At 39.0% G+C, this 26,222-nt stretch overlaps 1 protein-coding gene across 9 annotated transcripts in view; it reads right to left on the bottom strand.

Annotated features, from left to right (window-relative positions):
* Positions 1-2,314: 2,314 nt before the first annotated feature.
* The window catches only part of RHOBTB1 (Rho related BTB domain containing 1), a 71,986-nt gene continuing 48,078 nt past the window's right edge, over positions 2,315-26,222 (bottom strand). For 6 of the 9 annotated variants that reach the window (XM_067552560.1, XM_067552557.1, XM_067552565.1 and 3 more), the window contains 8 exons: positions 17,054-17,239; positions 14,617-15,590; positions 14,065-14,183; positions 10,412-10,562; positions 7,272-7,360; positions 5,249-5,354; positions 4,498-4,699; positions 2,315-2,967 (listed from right to left, as the gene is read on the bottom strand). In XM_067552560.1, coding sequence (XP_067408661.1) covers positions 4,530-4,699; positions 5,249-5,354; positions 7,272-7,360; positions 10,412-10,562; positions 14,065-14,183; positions 14,617-15,590; positions 17,054-17,239 — 1,795 coding nt within the window. In that variant the 3' untranslated portion in view covers positions 2,315-2,967; positions 4,498-4,529. Of the gene's footprint in view, positions 2,968-4,497; positions 5,355-7,271; positions 7,361-10,411; positions 10,563-14,064; positions 14,184-14,616; positions 15,591-17,053; positions 17,240-25,295; positions 25,352-26,222 lie in introns of those variants that run through there. The other 3 variants (XM_067552566.1, XM_067552562.1, XM_067552563.1) reach the window with 3 other exon arrangements.

The raw sequence follows: 26,222 nt of genomic DNA on the forward strand, positions 1-26,222 counted from the left end.
GCACTCACCTATAGTGGAATGGACATGAGCAATCACTCGAAGAAGAATTGCTGTTTTCTATCTTCCAGGACAAATTCAGTAAATTCTGATCACTTGGAATAATTTTCGTGATCATAATTTGATAGTAAGGTGGCGTAGTTTGCTACTTTTAATTGAAGAGTAGCTGATGTGTAGACTTTTCTGCCCATTAAGTCCAGCCTTCTGTCATCTTTGTCATGTGGTGTCGACTTATGATGCTGCTGCTGCTTGTTCCTCTGGTTAGCAGCTTCTATAACTAGGGAGTTAAGAGCTGGATGGGTGAAGAGGATTGCAGTATCTTTGGTAGGGACATAATACTTTGTCAGCCTTTTTACAAGTGGTGGGGGGGATGGTGGCGGGCATCTGCCAGATGTTATTTGCTGGCTCCATAAAGGCATCATCCATTGAAAGGGCGATTTTGGTAGAAGCTGAGGTCTGCAATATTTTAAGTAATTTGTGTTGTGACCCTGCCACTTCCTGGAGTGGGATCTCCAAACTGTCTGCCACCCTTTTAAACAGTTCCTGGAACTGCTTAAAGTCATCTGCAGTCGTCGGCGGTGGGGGAACTATGGTCTCATCGGGTGAGGAGGATAAGTTGTGTGTGGTTGGTGGCATTTCTTGCTTCACACTCACAACCTGTTTGTCAGCAGGACCAGTTGTTTCAGGTCCTATTTGAGTAGGTCTAATAGGTGATCTGTCTCTGTGCCTATATGAAGTTGATGGTCTTCTGTGTGATGGAGAGTAAGTAGACCAGGTGTCCCAGACAGGTCAATGCACACAGTATTGTGGAGCAAACCATGGAGGTGCAAACCATGGATATGTTGGTTGTCTGTGATGTGGCTGATGTCTGGATGGGTGGCTTCTAGGTGATGATTGTTGGGGAAAAAAGGTAGCCTGTTCACCATCATACTCCTCATCACTGGAGAAGAGGTGGGAGACATGGGCTGCTTGTGAGTAAAGTGCACTGGAGAGGTAACAGTCCCATAGAGAGGTGATAGTGGGGAAGATGTTACAAATTCCTCCTCATTCTCATGATGTTTGCTCTTTTGAGTATATTTTTGCGGATCCAGTGTTGTTGGCTCCGTTGTTAATGACGGCGCTAAAGTGTGCTCTGTAGCCTTTTTCAATGCGGACAGATCCATCGGCACCATCAGTGCTTTGGGTGCCCTTGGCGCTGTCAGGTGCTCAGGTAGTATCAGTCCCGTCGGCACCGTGGTTTTCGCTGGTGCCAATGTAGTCTAGTTGGCGTGTGTTGGCGCCGTGCTGCTTATCGGTGCTGAGGTCCGAGTTGGTGCCGTTGTTGAGGCAGTTACACCCGTTGTGCAGACCATTACTTTTGACGGTGCTGTGTCAGCACAGGGTTGTTTAGTTTTGTCTCTCAGCTCTTTAGAGGAGCGATGGGAGTCTCTCTTTGTCGAGGAGGTCAATGTACCCGAGGAACCTAAAGCCTTTTTGGTATCGAATCCTTTCTCCTTTTCTGGTGACCTCCTTTTCTTGGCATGCTCCATTGTCGGTGGAATAGAGAGCCTTTTTCTGGTGTTTTCATAGGAGGAGCTGTTACCCTGTCCAGGGTCTGAGACAGGTCCATGAGTATTAACTTCAGGCGGAGGTCCCTGTCATGCCTGGCTGTGGCTTTTGGGTTCATACAATGGACGCATTTCTGGGCAATATGCCCTTCACCAAGGCATCTGATGCACTTGGTGTGTCCGTTTGAAGCCGGCATAGAGTCCCTGCGTGAGGTAAAGCGTTTGAAGCCGGGAGAACCCGGCATAATCTTATTTATAATGGAGGGATAAGTCTGAGGGGAATTTTTTAAAAAATTTTTTAAATGGAGAAGGATTAAGATAAGGTAAACTAAACTATGGGTAAAACTGACTAACTTTATGGTGAAAGAAGACTGATTGAAGATTTCCAGCAGGCTATGAAGAACTGCTGGGAACTCTGTCTTGGGCTGTGGACAGTTGAGAAGGAAGTGAGGGCCTAGGTTGTGTGCGCCAAAAAGGGCACCAACGGCACTGCAAGACAGGGACGGTGCATCCGTGATCTGGAAAGGCTTTGCTTGCGAAATCTCCGATTAAGGACATGTCAGCACCTGGAGTGGAGCACCCACAGGGACACTACTCGAAGAAGAAATACCAATGCAAGTGGCTCTTCTATATCATTCTGAACTGTTAAATTTTGATATGCCACGTGAGCACGGATTCAGTACACTGGTTTGTTAAACATATTTTACTACTATTGAATGTTGACAACCACCATAAAAAAGTGAGGTGTTTTATATAGTATTTAGAAAGTTGCTTCAAAGTACTAGGAGACATTTTATAGCTAAACAGTTTTATTGATTTTTTTCCCTTCCAAAATAAAAAACACAAATAACCACCAAGATTAAAGGCCATAGACAGCATTAACCAAATGAACCAGCCACTTGGTTATAGTAGCTGATAACTAGTACAACTGGATATTATTGCATATACCCACAGATTCATTTATCTATCCATTACAGCTAGGCAAAATTACAATCATACAGTAGTGCTTTGGTTATGTAAAACCTAGTAGCAATACTTATTAAACATGATCTGTTAACATTTTATGACTGAACAGATGTTAATTCCATCCTAGTCTTGACATTTATTTTCTCATTTTTTTCTTCCCTCCACAATTTACAATACTACTGACCAGGAAATAATGTGGATACACTTGCAGCCATCCTCCTCTGTAGCCCTTCTTTATCACTGTACAGTGATAAATCTTGTAGGTGATGGAGTCTGCCACGTGTTTTCTTTACAAGAGTCTCTGCAGCACCCATGCTAAGCAGCTTCTACCACACTGGAGTGGCATCTGCCAAGAATGAGCTCTGCCTTGAAGCTGAATATTTTTGGAAGTGAGTATGGTTTTCAGTCTGAAACCTTTCCTGATTTGCAGCACTGGGGTTTGAACTTACTGCTTTGTCTATGAATACAGGAAAAATCAAAATCAAAAGCTTTTCACATAAGTATGCTGAGCTGCATGCAGGAAATAGCATTAACAAAACTGACAAAATACTACTACCTCAGTTACAGAACTGTGCCTGAGACACTTCATAGGTCTGCAAATGCTCTATAGTATAATTTTAGAAGTGTTTAGTTTGGTGTCTTCAAAAGCACCCCCAGCCTTATACTTTTTTAGTGCAACACTGCAAGTTCAGAGTGACAGTCATTAGAAAATCATAAAGGAAATTTCAAAACACTGGAGGGTTTTTTCCCCTCCCACCATTTAAACAATTCAAGAATTTTTATTCACTGAGACTCCAGCTTTGTGCTTTCTTGGAGTATCCACTTCCAGGAGGAATGTATAATCTAATTTAAAATATTGAATATATATCTTTGACTTCCACCTGGGAAGAACTACAAGATGACATCGACTAAATTAAAGTTAACTTGTATGTATCATTCTTCATTTGCAACATGCTACTATAGTGGACATTATCTATTTGTTTTTCTGCAGCCTTTCATTTGCATAACTCCTACTGAAGCAAAAAGGAGTTTTGAAAGAGGAATGACTGCAGAATTAGGCCCTCAAAGAGTAACCAACTATAATACAGTAATCTCAATACTGCCATCATATCTGCTTTTTGTATTCAGGTCCATATTGAGTTTGCCCTGGATAAAGATATAAATTAATAAGCCCTTCTAATGATTTTAAAATTATCCTCTTCAATCCAGACCTTTAAAACCTCTGAATACTTAGAATTACTAGATTTCACATGGCCCATATAACCATAATTATATGCACTTACATGGCAAATATTACAAATACATGTTCCTGCAGTTGAACAGGTAATTATACTACCTATTATTCAGCTGAATAAAGATTAAAATGCTCTATAACTTGCAGTTATTGGATCTTACTATAACTCTTTACTTTAGAAAGAAAAAATAACCATCTAATTATGTCATGAGTGCATGGGACTTAGGGACAAAAACTGGTTGCGTAGTAGAAGCTGGGTTTTAACGAAGATGACAATTTTCACTTTTCACTGGATACTTTTAAACTGGTCACTTAAGACAGAAGGTTGTCTATTAAGAGTGGATGTTAGTTTATATTTCACTGTACTCACATAAGAAAAATAGTTAAAATCTAATTACAAAGCTGCTACGTGGTTATTTTGTGGTCTGTAGAATAAAGTGAAATCCAGAATTTTTATTTAAACAAAATGCACAAGACAATATAAAAATATTTCCCAGTTTGGAATTTGAAACATTAATGCTGGATTCGTTTTTGTATAAAAAGAAATGTAATGATAGTAGATACTTATTTTGTTTACTAACCAAAAATAAACATATTGATTTTAAGGAGCTATTCCCAGCTCACAATAGGTGAGCTTGTGCTTTTGACCCTAACAATGATAAATGCAAAATGTGGAATGAAATCAGTGCCGGGAACCTGAACTACATCTTATTTCTAACAATAAGACTAATTTTAGAGTAGTGTTATAATTACACTGTTGAAGTGTTTACATGTATTTTCTTCACTCAGGCAACTACAGCAGAGGAATTCCAGAAGCACCACTTCCGTTTTGAATGATGTTTATTCAGTGCAGTATCTTCCTTTTCTCTTTCCTTTTTAACACGCTGGTAGTGATCTTCTTCCTTTAAGTACCACACAGGAGGCCAGCGATGTCTCTCAAAATATTCCTGATTATCTGATTTAAAAAAAAAAGAAAAGATATTTTGATACTAAAACTGGGACACAAATCTTGACTTAATCTAAAGTAGGGCATGTAAGACATTTATCTACCATGGTTAACTCACTAGCCTTTCTGTGCCTCAGTTTAACCACCAGGAAAATGGCCATAGGGATACTTACCTGTCTCAATGCAATGCTGTTATGGATTAATTAAATGTTTGTAAAGTGCTGAGAGAGGCTCAGATGAAAGCAGCTTAAGCAAAGCACACTGTTTGTTGTTCTATGACAGAAGAAAGTAAAATACATTAAGACACCCAATATATTTTTCAAGGCAAAGTATAGGGAGATATTCACACCATTCTTAGTGGAGTTTATAGGAGTTGTAAATGTAACTCTTGGTCCATGAGGCAGACTGAGAATTTTAACTATTTGGTTACCTGATCAGAAGAACACTAGGTTTGCATCATAATTTAGTTGGGCTAATTCACTTGTTCATGTTCAAAGAACAGAGAGAAAAAGAAAACAGGTCAGGAAAAGATGGGGGAAAAGTTGCAGATGGTCTTACCTGGAGACTTGGCTTTTATTTCCTTGCGGAATTTGGAGCAAACACTGTTGTAATTGGTACAGATGTAGTGCAAGCACCAAGCTGCCAGCTGATTAGCATTGTGAAACTACAAGCAAAGAGAGTCAGTTTACATTTCCTGATACTACTGATCATCTTGCACAAAAGCTACAAGTTAAGGGAAGAGTGATTCCTAAATGATTCTATCCTGCTGTGTTCTCAACAGCATACTGGGAGGTTTGGGAATGGTGGACATTATTGCATAACACTTAGCAGAGACTCAGCAGCTGCTCAAAGGATGCTTCTAGAGCACGACACGGATTCAGAGTTACTGTTCCTTTTATACAAAAATCCACTGGAGCACTCAGTGGCCAAAATGGCATTGTTAAAAGGAATAGTTGAGTTGGGGTTCTAAGTGTTTTTGCAATGTGCTGAGCACCTCCTGAGAGGTATGAATAGCCTCAACTCTGTTTCACTTCAATGGAAGTTTAAGGCCCTCAGCATCTGGCAGGAGGTGCTCAGTATCCCATAGAACTGGGATCTAATTGTGACCCTATGCATTTAAATTTAGGTTTGCGGCAGCAATATGGCTTTATAAGTTACTACAAATCTTACCTGTAGTAACTAACTCCCCACAGGAGTGTTCTCAATGAAAGAACTTAAGCATTGTTGAAAGCACAGTACAAAACCTGACACAGGCAGTCTGCTCATAAGGAAGAACTGCTATAATGTGAGTCAGATTGCCAAATAGATGCATGTGCTTTACCATTCTAATTGTGTGTTTAAAATCTTAAGAGGTCAGAAACACTTCATACTGTTGGATAGTACAGGATACAGATCAAATCATATCAGGATTTGAACTTAATACTTCTTACCCAACCACCACCCCAACAACCCTGATAATTTAGCAGAATGAGCTTCTTTTCTTGGAAGAGATTCAGAACTGGGTTAGTAAGAAGGTTATGGGTCCAGACACTTGAAAGCAGCTGATGGGAAGCTTGCAATGGCCATTAGGCCCCATGTGCTGGTCACAAAAGCAAGGTTGTACTAGCATAGGCTGAAGCCAGATCTAGTCATTAGGGTGTTTTGAAGAATCATTTGTAGACTGTAATACTTTTGGCTAACTTGGCTGGGGTGGTTGTTGGGTTTAGTGTGCCGGTGGCCTGTGATATATAGGAGGTCAGCCTAGATGGTCTGGTGGTCCCTTCTGGCCTTAAACTCTATGTCTCTTTCAAATATAACAAGCAAAATATCTTGTACTATTGCATCCTTGAAGAAACCATATTGCAACATGCCTTTAGGGAAAAACAATCACATATTTAAAAACAAAGAGTCGACTTTGGACTCTTCAGGGTCTCTGGAGCTCAGGCAGAAAAGTGATGTGCTTGAATGTCAGGTGGTGTAATGGGCAATTCATTCTCAGAGTCACAAAGGAATGACTCAGTGTTGCAGAAATGTCCCTCCTGAAGGTGGCCACCAACTCTGCCCTCCCAGTGCAGGACAGGTACCATTACACACATAGCAACCTAATGGGGAAAGATGTAAAGGGCACACAGGCATAAAATGGTGACGACACCCACTGAGAATGCCTGTGTGAGAGAAAGCTAAAGAGCGAGATTTCAGGGCATTAGACACAAGTCTGAGGACACTATTCCCATCTTACAGAGGCTTCACCATAAGCAAAATCTGAAATATGTATTTGATAGACACAAAACTAAGCTTCAATATACAGAGAGACTGATTTCTCAACTGATGTGGAGAAAGTAAATCTGTTCAGCAAAGGATGTTAAACATTTTAAAAGATAGTGTTGTTATCACAGCAATTAAGTTTTCAAAATTTAGATGCAGAAGGCTGGGTAGAGTATAACTGCAGCCCCTCAATTCTTTTCAGTGGAAGTGGGGTCCTCTGTTTGAAAGACTTTGATTTATGCAGATGTAATGCTCAGCACCACCACCGAGGCATTTTTCAGAATACTGCAATTGGGCAGAATACCTTTAAAAAGGCTAAAAATCAGTCACTACTAACCTGGGCCAATTCCAAATAGGATAGTACTTCACCATCTATGCCAGCGCCATTCCCTGAGGCTTTAGTCAGCTCCTGCACAGCATGCTGCTCTGTTAAAGTAGAAAACTAATAATTTACACTGTAAAAATACATATTTCAGGGTAAAATTATTTAAAAATGCAGTTCGTTTAGGGAACCAAGAATCAAAGAATTTGTGTGTTAGTGTGAAAGAGAAATATAGCAACTATTGCACCAGCTGCAGATCCATTTGGATTTCTGATCAGCGTCAGTGCTGGCATGAGCAGGTGCAGTCCCACTGTGGTTTTGAGAGTTGCCCACATCCATCTAGGAGCAGATGCCCAGCCAATAGAGCTAGGACAGTTTACACTAAGCGAGGATCTGCCCCCTCAGTGTGAATATGTCACTTCATGCACACAGATCTTGCATATGCTCATGTTTCTGCAGTAATCACTCCTGATTCCCTAGTATTTACAACCTTTGGATTCCCTACAAAGGATACCTCTGAGTAGGTGCTGTTTCCAGCCTGCTCTAGAACAGAATCCAGCTACTATGTAGAGTCAAAACCTTCCCCCCCACACCCCACCCCGCATTGTTGTGGTTTGGCTCTATTAATGAAGAAATTGTTAATGACAACAAAGTTCACTTTGAGTCGTGTCCTCAGGGATGGCTGCTCCTCTGGTTCCCCCTTTAGGACTGCTCAGCCCCCAGAATATACCCTCTCTCTCTGGAGAGCAACCCCCATTCCTTGTATCCAGGTGAGGTAAGCCACCTGCCTCAGTGAGTCAGCAGAACCCATTTACTCCTTTCTCAGAAGGATCAACATCCTGTGTGCCAGGATGACTAGCTCCTCTGAGAGGGAGCAAGGTCCAATGCACCATTATTTGCTGCCCAGCTGGGATTAAAAAGCGGTTCTTTGGCCTTTTAAAGCGGGGGAGAGGTGAGTACAACTAGTTGTCTGGAGACACTGCAGGGAGTAAGAAGGCCCCTACAGGGCCCTGAGACAGCAGGGGAAAGGCCTGTGGAAAAAGCCAGACTCCAGGCAAGAGGTGCTGGAAGAGCAGGAAGACAGACCCTCTGGGAGATGGGGGTTGGGACTGAGGTGAAAGAAGGAAACTAAGGATAGGACAGACCTTTGGGGAGGAGGGGCTGGGCACTGATGAAACTGGGATGACGACTTTGTAAGTTTGAGTTCTGTTTTGAAGGACTTTGTGCAGGACTTAATAAATGAGACTCCAGAATATCTGGTTTGAATATCTGGACAACATGGACTTCTAAAGGAAGCCTGAGTGAAAAGGGCTTTGGGAATGTTAGAAACAGAGCTGGACTGATTCAGCTCCATTGTATGCAATCATAGCAATGGGACCAGAAGTAGCCTTTGAGTTCACAGTAAGTATTTCACTAAATGAGACAGAATAAGATGTTCTTAACATTAAAAGCACGTTTGTTCAACATACATTGAGAAGGATATCTGTAGAAAGCCCCACAAAAACTTTTGTGGGAGAGGGGCCTAACTGAGTTCTGTAATGCTGTCAACAATTGAAAGTCTTGTTGTACAACTTAAAGCTATCTGAGGGTTTGAGTACATGACACTCAAGGAAATGAGTAAAATTCATCTTGTGAATTTGTACCATGTCTTCTTCCCATTTCTCATAATCTTCACCTCATCTGGAATACTGTGTGCAGTTCTGGTCTCCCATGTTTAAGAAAGATTAATTCAAACTGGAACAGGTGCAGAGAAGGGCTATTAGGATTATCTGAGGAATGGAAAACCTGCCCTATGAGAGGAGACTTGTTTAGCCTAACCAAAAATGAAGGCTGAGGGGAGATATGATTGCTCTCTATAAATACATCAGAGGGATTAAATACCAGAGAGGGAGAGGAATTATTTAAATTCAGCACCAATGTGGACACAAGAACAAATGGATACATACTGGCCATCAGGAAGTTTAGACTTGAATTAGACAAAGGCTTCTAACCATTGGGGAGTGAAGTTTTGGAACAGCCTTCCAAGGGGAGCAGTGGGGTCAAGAAACCTAGCTGGCTTCAAGACTGAGCTTGATAAGTTTATGGAGGGGATGGTATGATGGGACAGCCTAGTTTAGCAATTGGCTCATCTTTGATTTGGTTCTGAGTTACTACAGAGAATTCTTCCTAGGTGTCTGGCTGGTGAGTGTTGCCCACATGCTCTGGGTTGAACTGATTACCATATTTGGGGTCAGGAAGGAATTTCCCCCTGAGGGCAAATTGGCATAGGCAATGGAGATTTTTCGCCTTCCTCTGCAGCATGGGGCACAGGTCACTTGCTGGTGGATTCTCTATACCTTGAAGTCTTTAAATCATTATTTGAGGACTTCAACAACTCAATCTTAGGTTAGGGATCTGTTACAGGAGTGGGTGGGTGAGGTTCTGTGGCCTGTGTTGTGCAGGAGGTCAGACTGGATGATCATAATGGTCCCTTCTGACCTTATAGTCTATGAGTCTTGCCTATCCCCCCAGTATGATACTCAGAAATTGTAAAAACAAACGAACAAAACCCCACCATCTAGAAGTATGGCACACGTGGATTTATTATTAAAGTATCTGCCATTTTTGTCTAACATAAAGATGGAAAAGTTGATTTTCTTGAAGTTATGCACATGAAGCTGCCAAATCTACAGCAGAATAACTAAGTGTCTAGTTTGGCCAATAAAAATAGATCTGCACAGCTCTTCTACAAACAGTTTGAATCAGATCATTTTTAAATTGCTTCAGTTATTATGCTCTCTAAATAACAATTTATCTCGGAAAGTCTAGTTCATTATAATGGAAAGCATAGCGTCCCTACTGTTTACTGTAAATTAAGAATAATAGGATGGACATTATGAACTGCAGACATTACATGAAAAGAAGGTTTTCACTTCCTATTTCTAAAGTATGGAACATTTTAATGGACTGCGTTAATTTAGCACGAGTCCTAGAGAACGGAAAGAAAAAGGCAAATACATTTTTTCTAAGTGAAAATATCATATTGTAATACAATTTGGCTTTATATAAAGGAATGGCATTTATTTCCCTCAGCATTTGTTGCAAAAAAAAAAATTGTATATGTTCAAACATCACTAAGTATTGGCATTGCACCTGCAAAGAGTCAGAATCCTTACCTGCCAGTGCTACCAAGTGTGGGAGGCAAAATCTGTTTGCCAATGCAATTAATTCAAGCATGTCCAACTCCTGACTCGAAGATAATTGCTTGGTATACAAATAATCCAGAACTGCCTGCATAGAAGTCTTGTTTATGTTGGGAAGAACCACCTGCAAAAGGTATTTTAAAAAACGTTCTCTAGTGAAAGATACATAGTCAAGCACTTAGCACATACAGGCCATATGCTTCCTCTCCCACCTTATTGTTCTTTTCCCTTCTGTCATCAGGTAACATTTTAGAAATATAGTAAAATATTAGAGAGAGACTTCACATTAAATCTAAAAAGCTCAAGAACCACTAAACAAATCTGTCAAATTCTAATTATGTATGTACATGAAGCGATACCCTCAGTTGGCGTAAATGTATGCAGCTCCACTGAAGACAATGTAAGTGCAATATAAGTTCCACCAGCAGGTGAGCTGGCCCACACTGTTAAGAAGTGAGATTGTTTGATGTCAGAGCTGTTGCCAGTAAAGATCAATGGCTGGCATGGTAATATTTCATGGCTATCAATAAATCAACCACTTTTTCTTTATAAACAGCGTAGCTGTCACAGCTGAATGCTATTTGGAATAGTAGGGTGTACCAGAGATTCAGCAATGCAGCAGTTGTTTCTTACTTGGGTAGACTCAAGTATTCAGCTGCAATCAGTGGGTTATTGCCAAATAAGTCCCAGAGCTGCATCCCCACAATCCATTGTGAAAACATATACACCTTCAGTGTTGAAGCCTAATTCCCTATGACGCACAGTCTTTTCAACAGCAATCAGATAATGGCACTAAGAAAAGAAATGTCAACACTTCGGGCAGAGATATTTTGATGAACATGCAGTAAGACAACTAATAGCTGGAAAAATCAGTAAAACAAAAAATAATAGTAAATAATAAATAAATAGTAAAAAATAATTTAAAAAAAACAAACACAAAAAACCCAGGCATTAATGTATTTCAGTCTGATTGATTGGGAGTGATCCTGGTTTCCTAATTATTTTTCAGTATTTAGCAGTACTACGTTTTCCACAGGAATTGCTTTCAATAGCACTAATTTGAATCTCCATCGTTCTTAATACTTTCAATTAATTAGTAATGAATGAAAGCTGAAAACAGCAAGGCTGTGGCTGATGCTGTACTGATGAATGTAGCCATAGCAGGTGTCAAAAAGGAAGAAAGCCCAATTCCTTGCCCAATTAACATAAACATAGGTTGGAATTTTTAAGGGGTTTAAGTGATTTGAGTGCCCATCTCCCTACCAAGTCAATGGGAGTTGGATGCCTAAATCCCTTACTCTCCTTTAAAAATCCCAGCAGCACTCCTAAACAGGCACTGAGAATTGTATTTATTATTTCAACCTTTGTTAGTAATGGCATACAAACCTTCTTACAGAAAAGGGATAAAGATAAATTATAGACTAGGGCAAAGATTTTCACAAAATGACTAGTGATTTTGGACACTTCGTTTTTAGCAGCCGCACTTGCAACACTTTAAGGTGTCTGGATTTCAGAGGGTGAGTGCAAAGCATTTTCTGAAATTCAGGCACCTTTAGGGTGTTTTAAGTTAGGCAACCAAAATGACATTTAAAAAAAAATCACTAGTCATCTGGAAAACCTTATTCATGATTATTTTTTTTAAAGTGGTAAAGCAAAATTAAATTCCTTGTTTTGCTGTAGCTGAAGAAAAGACACAGAATAATCTACTCCAGTAAATGAAACACACATAATAGTGGCCAACTTAATATATCTGACACTGCAGCCACTAGAAGCTGGATCCAAAATTCACTGAAGTCATTTGCAGCCTTTCAACTAATTTCAGTAGGGTTTGGATCAGACCCTTTGTCGTGTGTAACCTGATGGAACAGCGGCAACACTGGATCTACTAACTGACTTTTCAGTCAAAATGCGAGTGACACTAAGAAGAGTTGGATGTAACTTTGATGATTGTTTTTGTTAATTTGCATATTGACCGTTCAGTGCCTGTCTTAAAAAAAATCTCTGTTCTACCGACAGAATTCAGACAAACTTCACTGAGAAGTAGATCATTATGTTTCTGTAAACTAGAATGAGGCAATATGCTATACATATCCCAATTTATACTTTTAAAGCTCTCAGCTCCAAGTACTGTATTTCACAAACTCCAGAAAATGAAAGTTTGGTAAGTTTAAAATATTAAATTGCAAAAGATGAGCTAAGACTATGAAATTTGTCATTAGAAATAGGCTTGTGGAAAATGAATGTGTGTTCTTATTGGGATGTATTGCTTACTACAAGGAAGTTGTGTATTTTTAATGACCAACTTGCTGAGTGTGCCTCTGGGAGGGAATTATATTTACTGCTATATTACAAGTAATGAGAAAAATGTAAGCAGAACTCTCTTTTAAAATATTAAATACAAAAGAGCTCAATTATAATGACACAAGAGGTATATTTCCCCCTTGATGTGATCATAAGTCCCGTTAATAGTAAGGAGACAACATGACAAAAACCAGAAAATCAAGACCTTTGAAAAAAGGTCTCTGCAAAGACTGACCCAAACCATCGGCTTAATGCATACACAATCCTTCCCACCTTACTGGACCTCCTAAAAGAGGTCTCTGCCATGGCCTACTCCACTGTGTTGAGACAGTTTACATGGCATTTTATATATGCCCTACACAAGAGAACAAGGGGACAGCCTCGGTGTTAAGTCCCTAGTTTTTGTTGATGTACTGTATGCCAGGTCCATTCTATTAGTTTATCACATTGGGTTGCTATATATCGTCTATTGCTTTTGTTTGTTTTTTTTTAAATCCAACACCGCAAACCCTCTCAAAGGGCTAGCTGAATGATCTAATTTGTAATGGCTCTGATTATACAAATATATATTTACCCAGCTTTTTAAAACATTTAAAACCCACAACACAGTCTAGGACACTGACTTGGGAGCTGTTATATAAACACTTACACAGTTTGGAGAGCAATGTTCCTTCTGAAAAGCAGGTATGTGGGCCCAGGAGTCGTGCCTTAATTGGCAATGAAACACTTTTATGAAGGGAGGCACTAAAGAAAAGATGGAGCCAACTCATTTAAAACAGGGCATCTAGACAGAACTTTTATTTGCTTATTTTGTTTTGCTTGGGTGTTTTTTGGGGGAAGGGTACAGACAATAAGGCTTATATTTAAGTGGTTTTCCCCTCTTATAGCTTGACCTAAATGGATTTATCTCTCTTTCAAAATACTAGACGTGATTAGATCATGCTATGGAAAAATAAATTTTTAAGTTAAGTTTGAACTCAAAGTTGTTTTCAGGTTACTGGATATAAGTCAAGAAGTCTCAAGACACTTTTTACATGCCTAGATTAAAAAAATAGTTTTATTAAAAGTACAGATCCATAAAACACTCTGAAGTTGCTTATAGAGCCAGGATTGGTGGCAACATAACATACAGATGAGGACATGCTATTGTTCAATGCATTCTAACTTAATGTCCCAATAAATAAAGCACACTTCTGGCCTACACATAGCAGACAAACTCTTTTGTGTGTGTTTAAGTCTTAAATAAATAATTGTTTCAGGGAATACCGCAATGTTTAAAATAGCTACCCCTAAATAAAATACGTGAAATACAAGTGGACAAATACCTCACTGTTTGAACTTTCAACAAATGATCCTCCAAACATAGCAGACATCCATTCACAGCTACAAATCAGCAGTGGCTTATGGGCATTTATGCTTCCATCATCCAACTTAAATGTCACATCTGCCATGGGATCAAGAAACAATCGTTACTACAATTATCAGTCCTTGAAGTGAGACATATTACTAACTCAAGATGTAGTAAAGAGCACACACTTGTTAGTAAGGAATTGCTTTCTTGATGTTTTTCAGAATCTTTGATTTTATAGAGGTAATTGAAGAGCAATTATGAAAGCTTTGACCTCAATGGGAGACACTACATGCTTAGTGCCTTTGAGAATCTGGCCCCATATTTAACAGCCTAAGTGCAGATTGTAGGAGTCTAACTTTAGGTTCCCATTCTTGAAAATGTTGGCCTTCAGTTACATATCAAACTTTGGGTCCATTTCCCCTCTCACACTGACTTAAGTCAGGAAGAACTATTGAAGTGGGTGGAGTTACACTGGCATAAGTGAGAGGAGAACGGAGGCCTTTATTAGGAGAGTTTATTTACTCACCAGAAAATGTCCCTTTGCAAAGACACTCTTTTATCCGGTTAGCTTTTCTGACATGAAATGCTTTAGTGATCTCTTGATTCATGAAAGCTTCTTTATTCATAATGTTTTCCACCATCATCCGCAAGTCAAATACTTCCAAAATTTCAGCAATCTGCGCTAACCGCGTCAGATCTTTTTCATTTTCATCCAGTTGCCCAGCATATAGAAATTGTAAAACAGTTTTAAAAGGCCCAGGCTGAACAGAGGAATCCATCTTGACCACAGTTACAGGACATGTCCTATTCGATACAGGGTTGACTTGCATTTCCTTATGCATACTCACAAATCCTTTACCCAAGGAGGACAAAGCTCTCCTTGTAGAACTAGTTTCTCCAGTTTCAAGTTCTAGCATCTTTAAAGTGCTGTTGCTTTCTGGTGTTGGAAGATTGGCATTGGAAGTTTTTATGGTTGCCTCATTACCGTCATCATCTGTTTCAAGATGACTTGTTCTAGACACGAAGTCCCTACTTGTCTTATCTGTACTACACTGTGTTTCATTGAAGTCTGGAGATTCTTCACATTCCATTAAGAAAAGGTCATAAAACTTTGAAGAGGAGGTAGCTAGGTAAATCTTGTGAGCAAAAATGTGATTCTGCTCCTGAAGAACAAACATAACATCTGCACACAATGGATTGTCCAACAAATATCCAGCCTCATTCATACAGGTTACAGGACACTCTGGGATTTTAATAACTGGAGGAGGTGCCTTTGGAGGTAGGAATGGAGCTTGAAGTAAAGGTTTTTGGACCTTCTTCAAATGTGATTTCCAGAACTGCAGGTGTCTTCTGGATATTAGTGCAGCTCTAATGGCATTATCAAAAACATCCTTAATTCCAAACTGGTCAAATACACTAGTTTCATAATATGGTATCCCAAGCTCCTTGGCAACCTCTCTGCCTCTTTCTGGTGGTAAAATATCTCCCCTTTTTATAGGCCTACAATTAAAATAAAATTAAATTAAAAAACAAACAATAAAAACAAAAACCCACACACAACACAAGGTTGTCATTAACCACATTCCAGAAAAGCTAGAGCACAAGGTACATCTTTTATCCCATACAGGTATTATCCATATTATTCAGTTCATAAAACCAAAAATAGTAACTGGCATAACTCATGAAGACCCCTGAAAATCTACAACCATTGTACTTCAAAAATATTACCAAAGAGATGGTCTGGTAACAATGTATTAAATTTGGTAGATACTTTGTAATATAACCCTATTACCTAAAGATAGGTAGACATTGTTTCACAATATGAAACAAACCTTCAAATCCCATTCACATTTATCTGAATTATGAACTGTTAAAAATCACTGTTCCCCTTCTGTCACTTACGTTTCACAAAAAAAGCTGGCAGCCTCCTAAAATAATAACTGAACATGAAAATTCTGAAGAGGCAGGCCCATGCCCTGGCCAAAAACAGCAGCAGCAGCATATACATTGACTGCCGGAGTGTGGCAGGCCAGCTATAGCAAAGATGAGGAGGGAAAGAGAGAAGAAAGTGGGGCTTGGCTCCACTCTGCCTGACCACATCTCCTTTCCCCAGACTAAGCATACAACACCAGCAGCCTACTCCCATCCCCCTGAGGCACATAGGGCAGGAGTAAGCTGGACTACTCAATTGACCTAGTGGCTCATCTCCCCCTCTGGGATAATGCCTCCTCGTGTTGTCAGCTAACATAGTCAGTCCCATAGCTCAAGCAGTAAAAGTCTGCGCTAAAGGTTCAGGGTTCAAATCCTGTGGATGATGGAGGGCTGTTACAGTTGTACTTTTTTTTAAAAATCCATGCACAAAGGGGAGAGAATTTAAGTAGTATGGGTAACATGTCTTTTCCTAACTTTTGTGTTAGGAACTTTTGTGTGCTTGACTTTGCAATCTAAAATAACTTTATTTTAATGTGGTTTTTTTTCTATGTAATATATACCCACTTTGCTCTGTGCCATGTCCTGAGGTTACATTTCCTAAAACCAAACTAATCCCCAAGCCTCAAACTGAAAATAAAAATAAAGTTATGGTGTGTCTGGCTAAAGTAGCAATTGGTAGGAATAAAACATTATGGCATGACACACAGATTCCAGTGGCAAAACACATATGCAAGATTTCTGCTGCTCACTATTTATATATTACTGTGATACCCAGAGGTCTCAACCAATATCAGGCCCTATTGTGCTAGGCACGGTAGAAAATGCATTGTTGAAAAGCTTTTCTCTTACTAAGAGCTTATAGCATGAATAGACAAAAGAACAGACAGGATGTGAAATAGTATTATTTATCCTCATTTTATAAAATGGTAACTGAGACAATACTGGGTGACAATATCATTTCTTTTCTGAAAAACAGTGTATTTGATTAACAACTTGAATGTTCTAAAGTTTAAAGAAATTTAACATTTTACCTTGCTAAAGGCCGTCTGGCTCGATTAACAGCTTCAAGATCAGCATAACGAAGATCCAGTTGGCAGCCAACCAGAATAACAGGTGTGCGAGGACAAAAGTGCTTAATTTCTTGATACCACATTGTTTTCACATGATTCAAGGAATTAGGATTAGCAATTGAAAAACAAAGAACAACTACATCAGACCTAGAAAGAAATCGAGAGAAGAAAATATGTATGTATATATACACACACACACACACACACACACACACTTGTAATAAAAATTAATCTTTCCATTGAAGCGTCATGTATTTTCATTGATCTTTGCTGAGACAGCTCAACCACACTTTCAAAAACATACTAAATCCCTGATGTTAGAATACGTCTTATTCATGTAGAAGGTTGATAAAAGCTACACAGTCCACCACAACAGCATGTGAACACAATGTATCAGACAGAGGAAGCTTCTTCATTCCAGACTCAATGTATGTTATGCACATGAACAAGCGGAGTGTTGGTCTATTCTGTACCAGTTTACAGAAGCTAAAGTTTGCTATTCTCTATTTTGACTCTGTTAGATTGTCATCACATGCAAAAACATTTCTGGTCACTGACACCAAAATTTCACATTAACAGGTCATTGTCACTCTAAGAGCATCCCAGTGCCAGTTGGTACACAGTGGTCATGATATATACCCAAAAGTGATGTAATAGATCACTGGAAAACTAATAACTCACTGATTATTAATATTCTTGGATGATGTATGTATGGGTAAATCCACAAAGGATTTCACGGATGTACACTGGAAATATGTTCTTAAAATGTATTTGGCAAGTAGTGCCAAAGCCACCCATTCCAGACAAAGGAATCTTGTTCCATCTGCTTGAACATAGCTCCAATGTAAATTAAGCACAGTGTGACCAAAGACAAAGGAAAGCACATTTACATGCAGAGTAAATAAAGCCATCAGGAGATAAAGTGGGAAAGAGGTCCACTTAATCTTGACAGGGGATGGAGACTGCACCCCAGGAAGCCTTCCTGCCTCTTGAAGCAGGGTCAACAAACTTTGGTGGACATAAGCAGAGAGAAGGAAACGTAATTTTGGTATCTTTCACCTAAAGAGACAAAAGAACCGAGCACTTTGAGCTTTGTGAAGAGTTCTGGTCAGCCATACTGGAAAAGAGATTTGATGAGAAACATTTTAAACAAGAGACTGTAGTTTGTTAAATCAGATTTCAATCTTAGAGGCATATTTTTACTTTTGTTTGCTTATAAACCTGTCTAGCTTTATTCCTTATACCTGATATCACTTTCACCTCTGACTTTCTATTTAATAAACTTCTTTTACTATAAACCAATTCAGTGTTTATTAACCCCAGTTAGGATAAAATGCTGCTGGGTACTGTTCTCTGTAAGGGAGCAACAAACTTAATAACTATTGTAAGTGTTCCAGGAGAGGGCTGGACTCTACCAGGGAGATGGTTTTCGGAAAATGGGATATAGGAACATGTTGGGATAACCCTGAAAGGAGTAACCAAGACTGGTGGAAGCCAGGGTGAGACTACTGTGCTGTGAGAGCATGCTGCTGGTGTCAGGGCTCTGAACCAAGGCTGCACAACACAGAGACGACAGGATTACATGGCACAACCCCTTACTGGTCTGGGCTGAACCCCAAAGTGTCACAGTCATCACCTAGCAGTTTAGTAGAAATGTGCAAGGCTTCAGGAGAGCCAAACAAGCAAACAGGACACATTCCTGTAACTGTAATGAAGAAATACATTTGCCATACACCTCTGTACAATGCTGCAGTCACCCCACAACAAATATTCCAAGTACCTCCAAGATCTTTAAAGTCTTTCAAAGTTTAATTGATGAAGACCATTACTTCAACGTGGGTAAAACACTTTCCCCCTCCCAAATCATAACGGAAACAGGCCAAAAAAAAAAACCAAAAACCCAAACCCAACAGTGTAGGGAAATAGTTAACAACTAGAAAAAAAAAGTCTGACAAAATTCACTGACATTTTGTAGCTATCAGGAAAAACTACTTTATCATAAGAGACTGTCACAGTGTGTGTGTGTGGGTCCATGTGCGCAATGTAAGGATCAAGATAATTTTTGTAGCAAACAATTATCTATAGAACGCTTTTGTTTCACGTACCATTCTTCTGTCAAAACAAGAGCACCAACTCAGGAAAATATGTACAGCAGAATTTTAAGCATGCGCTTCAGTGCTTTCCTGAATTGGGCCTAAATCACTGTTCTGTGATTTGGGAGACTGCTATTATGAACTGGCTCTGAACTCTTGGTCCCTTAGCTGATAGATGTTTGAAGCATCATGGATGTAATATAAATTGCATACCCCTCTTAGGAAAAGAAAAGTGCTGAATAGCAGCTCTAAGAAGAATTGAAAGAAGGGGGCCTTATTTTTAAAACAAGAGAGTTATCCCTAAAGGGTCATCAACAGAATAGTCAGCAGCTAAGCTCAGCAATAACCTGCCCATCTCATTTCTATTAAACTTTAATTTAACACAAATTTATTGTGTATGCAGTTTGTGTAATGAATAGATAAAGCAAGACCTGTGAATCTCAACATTGGCCTTTTAAATCATTAATGAAATACCTGCTTGGTACTGCTGATTTCTATATTTCATTGAGGACACATATCTAGCAAGATTTAGTTTCTAAAAATAGCAACATGCAATGCAGATACTGCTGAAAGCGTACATTTAATACAAAAGGGGTGCTCTTGTTCTGAATTTATACCTTATATAAACTACAGTACATCTATAATATCTAGAGAAAAGGCACTGTGAATTTAAAAAGTTTTCTGTTAAACAAAGAGAGTAGGTGGAAAATACACTAACTTTCCATATACTTTTGTGCGCTTACTTCAAATTCAGATGGTCTCAAGTGCAATAAATTTGATAGCGCCAACCCACACCCTAATGGGCATTTCTCCAGATCACAAAACCATCACACAGTTTGACAGTTGGCAATAACAATAGCAAGGTGAAGTGATGGGGGCTGAGGAACATTGACAAAGTGAGAGGAAGGGGAAAAACTGTGTAGTAGATACTCATGAAGTGCCTGGCTCTAATCTCTGCTTTTACTATTTAAGTTCAAACTCATTAATATTCCCAGAAAGAAAAGTGTGACTATCTGACAGCTGAGTTCATGCTAACTGTAACTAAACATCTAACAGATAAAGACCGTCATCAGATTTTATAGCGAAGCAGGTCGGAATTTAAAGTCAGACTCGGCTTGATGATCACAGATTACCATTAAAAACTTATTAATATATAACTGGATGAGCCATCAAAGTACTACAGGCATAATCTTAAAGTGTGGGGGAAGTTGATTCCTTCAACTATACCAGCATGATACTATTTTTGTTGGGAATTATGGAATCTGACATTTTCTCTTGTATTCCTACTGGAGTGAAAAAAAAAAAAAGAGCACAAAGGAAGATATGCATGTTATACATTTATTCTTTATATTGCCTTAGAGGCTAGAGTCCCCAAGGTTGATTCCCCGTTGTGCTTGGTGTTGTGCAAACACATAGGAAGAAACAGTCTTTGTTATAAAGAGCTTACAAGCTAAAAGACAAGATAGATAAAGGACAGGCACAGAAACAGGCACAAGAGAGTTGCCGAGCTCACATAACAGGCCAGTGGTGGTGGAGTTGGCAATAGGATCTAGGGTTGCTGGCTCCCAAGTAGACAGATAAATCCTGCTTACCATACTGATACACATGTAGCTTCACTGAAGTCAATGGGGAAGGCTGGCAGGATTTCAACCAGTGGGTCTCAACCTTTCCAGACTACTGTACCCCTTTCAGGAGTCTGATCTGTCTTGTGTACCACAAGTTTAAACTACTTGCTTACAAAAATCAGACATAAAAATACCAAAATGTCACTATTGACACTATTACTGAAAAATTGTTTACTTTCTTATGTTTACCATACAACTATAAAATAAATCAACAGGAATATAAATATTGTACTTACATTTCGGTGTAAGTATATAGAGCAGTGTAAACAAGTAATTGTCTGTATGAAATTTTAGTTTGTACTGACTTCGCTAGTGCTTTTTATGTAGCCGGTTGTAAAACAATGCAAATATCTAGATGAGTTGAGGTACTCCCTGGAAGACCTCTGCATACCCCTGCGGGTATGCATACCCCTGGTTGAGAACCACTGATTTAGACCATCAAAATAGATCTGTGGTGGTAAAATGCAGGGAAGACGAATTGTCAACACAAGCAGTACATGGTTTGGACAATTTTTTTAAAGGGCTAAATTTTCTTGTAACACAATTTTACTCCTTTACTTATCCACTGAAGTACAACAGTCAGTATTTTTGTTAATTACAAAAACAGTAATTTTTGTTAATTACAAGGGAAATTGTCAGCTTGAAAGCCATGCATTAACACCCCCAAATATTATAATCCTTACCAAGGTTATTAAAACCACTTGAAACAATTAAAATGGAAAAAAAAAAACATTTCCAAAGAGAAGTTGGATTTTATGACATTTGTTTACTTTGACATCTCTCTCAGCTTGGACAATGAAAAAGAACTAGTTGGTTCCACTTTTGCTTACAATCAAGTCTTACTCTACTTTCTATCGATGCCACAGTGTGTGCGTTTTCAACAGAGCAGATGAAATTTTATTTAAGACAAATGGGGGGGGGGGGAAATCTTTCTGTTTTAATTTAAGAATGACTGATAGAAGCATTTCTATTGGCTTTAGCATTAAAGGCTAGTTTAGAACTTCTATTACAGAGCACTCTTCACAGTGCATCATAAAATTTAGCTGAGTAACAGGTATAGAGATTTTTGACAAATACTTATGATGGTGTATAATTACACTTATTACATATACTGAGATTCAGTGGCAAAGACCATGGGAAACACAGTCAAGTGATGTCACTGACTCAAAGATGAAACCCTTATGTTCTGGTTTTGCGGATGTACCAAAAGTTAGAGATAAATTATTAATAAAAACCAAAGCTATATTAAATATGTATCTGAAATCCTCATCTGCCTTATGGTTTGGAATGTCTCAACCAATTAAATATTACCCCAAACCATCAATACTGGCTATGAATGGCACTAAAAATTGCAACACAATTGACATACTAAGGTGGAAGGAAGGATTTTGCACCTCCAAAAGAGGCGAAACAGCTTATTTCCCCCCACTCAGGCTGTCGACAGGAGAGAATGGAACATAATTCTGAAAAGTTTGATAGATGGAAATTGTGAACATTTCTTTCAGATGCAGCTACCATTACTCTCATACATGGTACCTCCTCACTGGATTACTGCAAAGCATGCTAAGTGAGGCTACACATTAAAATTCTCTCTCTCCCTCCAGTTTTCTCAGTCTGAAATATTCCAACTTGCTGATAATCAGGGCAAGTTGCAAGGCTCATATGTTTTCCCAGACTTCTGGGTGGAGAGAGACATGCTAAAAACTATCTGTGGATTAGATAGACTGTTGTTTAGGTTTAATTTCATTGTGTTAGCTATTTTCTGGTTTTTAAATGAAGGGAAGCTGCTCCTTTATTTTTTAAAGTTACTGTACTTTTAATTATATCAGAAGCAACTAGAGCTCTGGATAGAGCAACTAGAGCTCACAAATACTGGCTATGTAATGAGAGAAATAATTTTTAAGAGCAAAATGATCATCTCTTAGCCTGTCTTCCCCTCACTCTAAACACAATCATGAAACCACAAGATGTTGCTATGAACAAAGATATACTTACTGAATATTTAAAAACCACTTTTTAAAAAAAATACAAAACCCACCAATTTACATGATTACTATATCAGCGTGTTCAGTGACACAAGCCCAAACCTGTACGCAAACAGGATTACTTCTGGAGAACAATTTGCTCTTCCTAGAATTTAAATAGATTTTTCCTTCTACAGTCAAACAGATTCTGCTGCTATAAAATATTGTTATAGCGCCAGATGTCACTGTTACACAGTTTTACAAGTTGTTCTTAGTGTGCAAACCATATACAGTCTTAGAGTAGGTCTACACTTCAAGGGGGATGTGATTTTGGAGTTTTGGAGATATACTCGTGCCAGCTACCTCGAGTATGTACCGAGAGCCTCCAACTGACACACACTCAGGACAGCTAGCCCCTTCACTGCTACATTCCATTTTAAAATTTCCCCATGCTTGAAGTGCAGGCCTACCCTTAGAAGAAACACTGTACAGTTAGTTTTGTGATGTGCGTGATTTTGGGAGACGCTATTGCAAGGTGCAGGAAAGTTTGCTCTCTGCATTAATCTAAGTAGAGTCCATTCTTGAGGCTCCTGGTAAACTGGGCATTGTTTTTGGAACTCAGAGTTTGAAAGAGGCATTTGCTTGCATGCCATTTGTGACCATCTCTGTTCAAGAACTGGCATAATAAGCTGTACTAAAAATATACCCAGATTCCACGTCACTGATTTCTTTTCCAATGGGAAACCAACTTACAAGGCCCAGACATCTGCTATGTCTTGGAACAGAAGCAACAATATCCCCATTTGAGGTAGAATTTCAAGAAAGCAGAGATATTCAATAACTTGTCATTAGACACGTTGCCTGGAGACTTTGTGAAAGGGCTAAAACTGTATATGACTCTCAACTGCAAGGTCTGGCCCCATAGATCAGACCTTTCACAAAGTTTGTAGATGCTTTGATTTGGGTCCTTGTCTACCTAAAAGACTGGCAGAATTTTGAAAGGCACCTGTTGTAGAAATTAAAAGGAAAACATGTTGAAGTATTTCTGCTTCATCACTTCAGCATTTAATTTATGGTTTCAAGACATTTAGATGGGAATAAATGAGAGTGGTACCATGCAAGGATTCTTAGCCTAGTGATTTAGCCCCAACCAAATGGGCTTTGTATCACCCTCTAGTGTCACCTGCGAGCCAACCAAAAGGCAATGTTAATGGGTTTGGAAGTGAGTCCCTTCAGACAGAGGATAGAGCTGTGATGCAGGAGAGGGGCAGAGCAAAGAAGGTAATACGAGGAGGAGCTGCCTGAGAAAGACCTGCCTCTGTGGTACTCAATGACCTTGAAATCAATGCTGATACTCTGAGGGTGGAAAAAAAAAAAAGAGAGAAAAAGTCTAACACTATAGTCCTTTTATCTTCTTTCCTTTGTAGAGGACAAACCAAAAACATTGATCATTTTTAGATGGCTTATAAAGAGGTCCAAGAGACAAATTTGACAGAATAACTTTATGGGTAGATGAACTAAATCAGAAACATTTCAGTTTTCAGTTTACCCATACCAAAAATTTTTTTACAATATGTTTGACAAAAAGCTCAGGTAATTTCTCCTTCTTTTATTTTTTTGTATGTATTTTTTTTTAATTCCCTATTTCTGGGCTTTCCCTATGAGCAGAAGCAGAAATGCCAGATTACAGTGAGGGAGGCTGTTCGGAATCCAGTTTTCTGAAGCAAAGAATTCTGAGTAAATTCAGATAAACATTCACATTCCTTAGAATTTATCTGAATTAGTGAACCCTTTGAAGTCCATTCATCACTGACGTTTTCCTTCCATTCTCTCAACCCTGCATCATTTCTGTGCCATACACAACATCATCACCACAACTTCCCCCTCAGCTTTACCACATCCTTTGAAACCTGCATCACAGCTGCAATTCTTCTGGCTGAGGTGGGACTGGAGGATAATTATCCACATATCATTTAACCATCTGAAAGGGACAGCTCTTAAGTCAAATTAAGTCTTGCTCTCAGCCTGGACTGAACAAAGCCTGCCCTGCAAAGCTGCCAGGCCTTGTCAGCTCAGGCACCGAAAGACTGAATCCAAGAATGAAACCCAAGATTTCCTTTATAGCAGCATAAAACACTACTGCTATGGCCACCAGGTCAACCCAGCTTTGTAAAATAAATTTTCATTCAGTTATAACACATCTTTCATGCATGCATCTCACAGAGCTGAAAAAAATTGCAGATAGCTATAAGCAAGACAGAATTTTAAGTGGATTCAGAATTTAGTAAATGCAATAGCAGCCTTCATGAGATGGAAAGGAATTCATAAGTGACAAGTGAGCATAACAAAATGACCAGAAGATGAATGACCTGGGTGCACAAAGACAACAGATGGAAGGCCTGGTGAACTAAAATGCAAGGAGTGCCCTGATGTGAGGAACTAAAGGTTTCCAAGTAAGGCAGGGCAAGACCATGCAGTGCCCTATACGTGAGCAGGAGAATCAATTAATTCTATACTTTACCGATAGCAGTGAAGCTTCTTAAGTACAGGTGTTATGTGCGAAACTGTCAAAATACCCTGAAATATATTCAGATTTTGTGGTGAGTAGCATGCAGATCTATTTCTAAAAATTCTGTAAATTCAGGTTTATTACGAAGCAACACCAATAAAAAAGTATCAACTATCTTTTTAAAAATATAATCATCACATATTTCAAGGCTATGTTTAAAAAGGGGAGCTTTTTTACTCATTCCTTAGCAACTAGGCACATCACTCCAGAAATTAAATGTGTTAAGCCTTTTCTATGTTTCTTTTGATGTACTCATGGAAAAACCACAGTGGAGCATATACAAAGAACCAGGGACGACTGCAGCATCATAAAAATGACTGAAATGTCTCATTTCCCATTATAAAAGCCTGGTGATCTATTCTCCCTGCAGTACAAATAACCAACCAGCAACAAACCTAATGGGAACTGGAAAGTTGTCTGGAAAGAAATATTAAAGCAAAGCTAATTTTTAAAGTTGTAATGGACTGCTTACATAGTCATGGCATATGGTAATTTTACTTCTGAATCTAAGAATTAGGTTTACTCATTATTACACCTTAGTCGTTTAAATCGGGACGATTTCACCTTAGCACCAAACACCAAGCATAGGGATGAACCATTCCCTCTGCAAACTGCTTTAACTTTTCTCTTGGGCTGAATTCTACAGCCCTGAATTGAGTAAAGTGGAAGTTTTGTACAATTCAGCTCCCCAGAACACTTAACTCAATCTGTCTTTCTTTTTAAGGAACACAAAGCTTGTGTGTTCTGTTCCTTATTCACAAACAAAATCACTGTGCTAATATGATTCCACATAGCATAGGTGCTTTGACGTGAAAGGGTGTTTATATGTTGTGTCCATCATGCAGAAAGAAAGGGTTTGCAGAAAGATGAAACGCAAGG

The sequence above is a fragment of the Emydura macquarii genome, unplaced genomic scaffold (assembly GCF_026122565.2).
Source record: "Emydura macquarii macquarii isolate MOO-44397 ecotype Brisbane River unplaced genomic scaffold, CSIRO-AGI_Emac_v2 contig_1390, whole genome shotgun sequence".
Lineage (NCBI taxonomy): Eukaryota > Metazoa > Chordata > Testudines > Chelidae > Emydura > Emydura macquarii.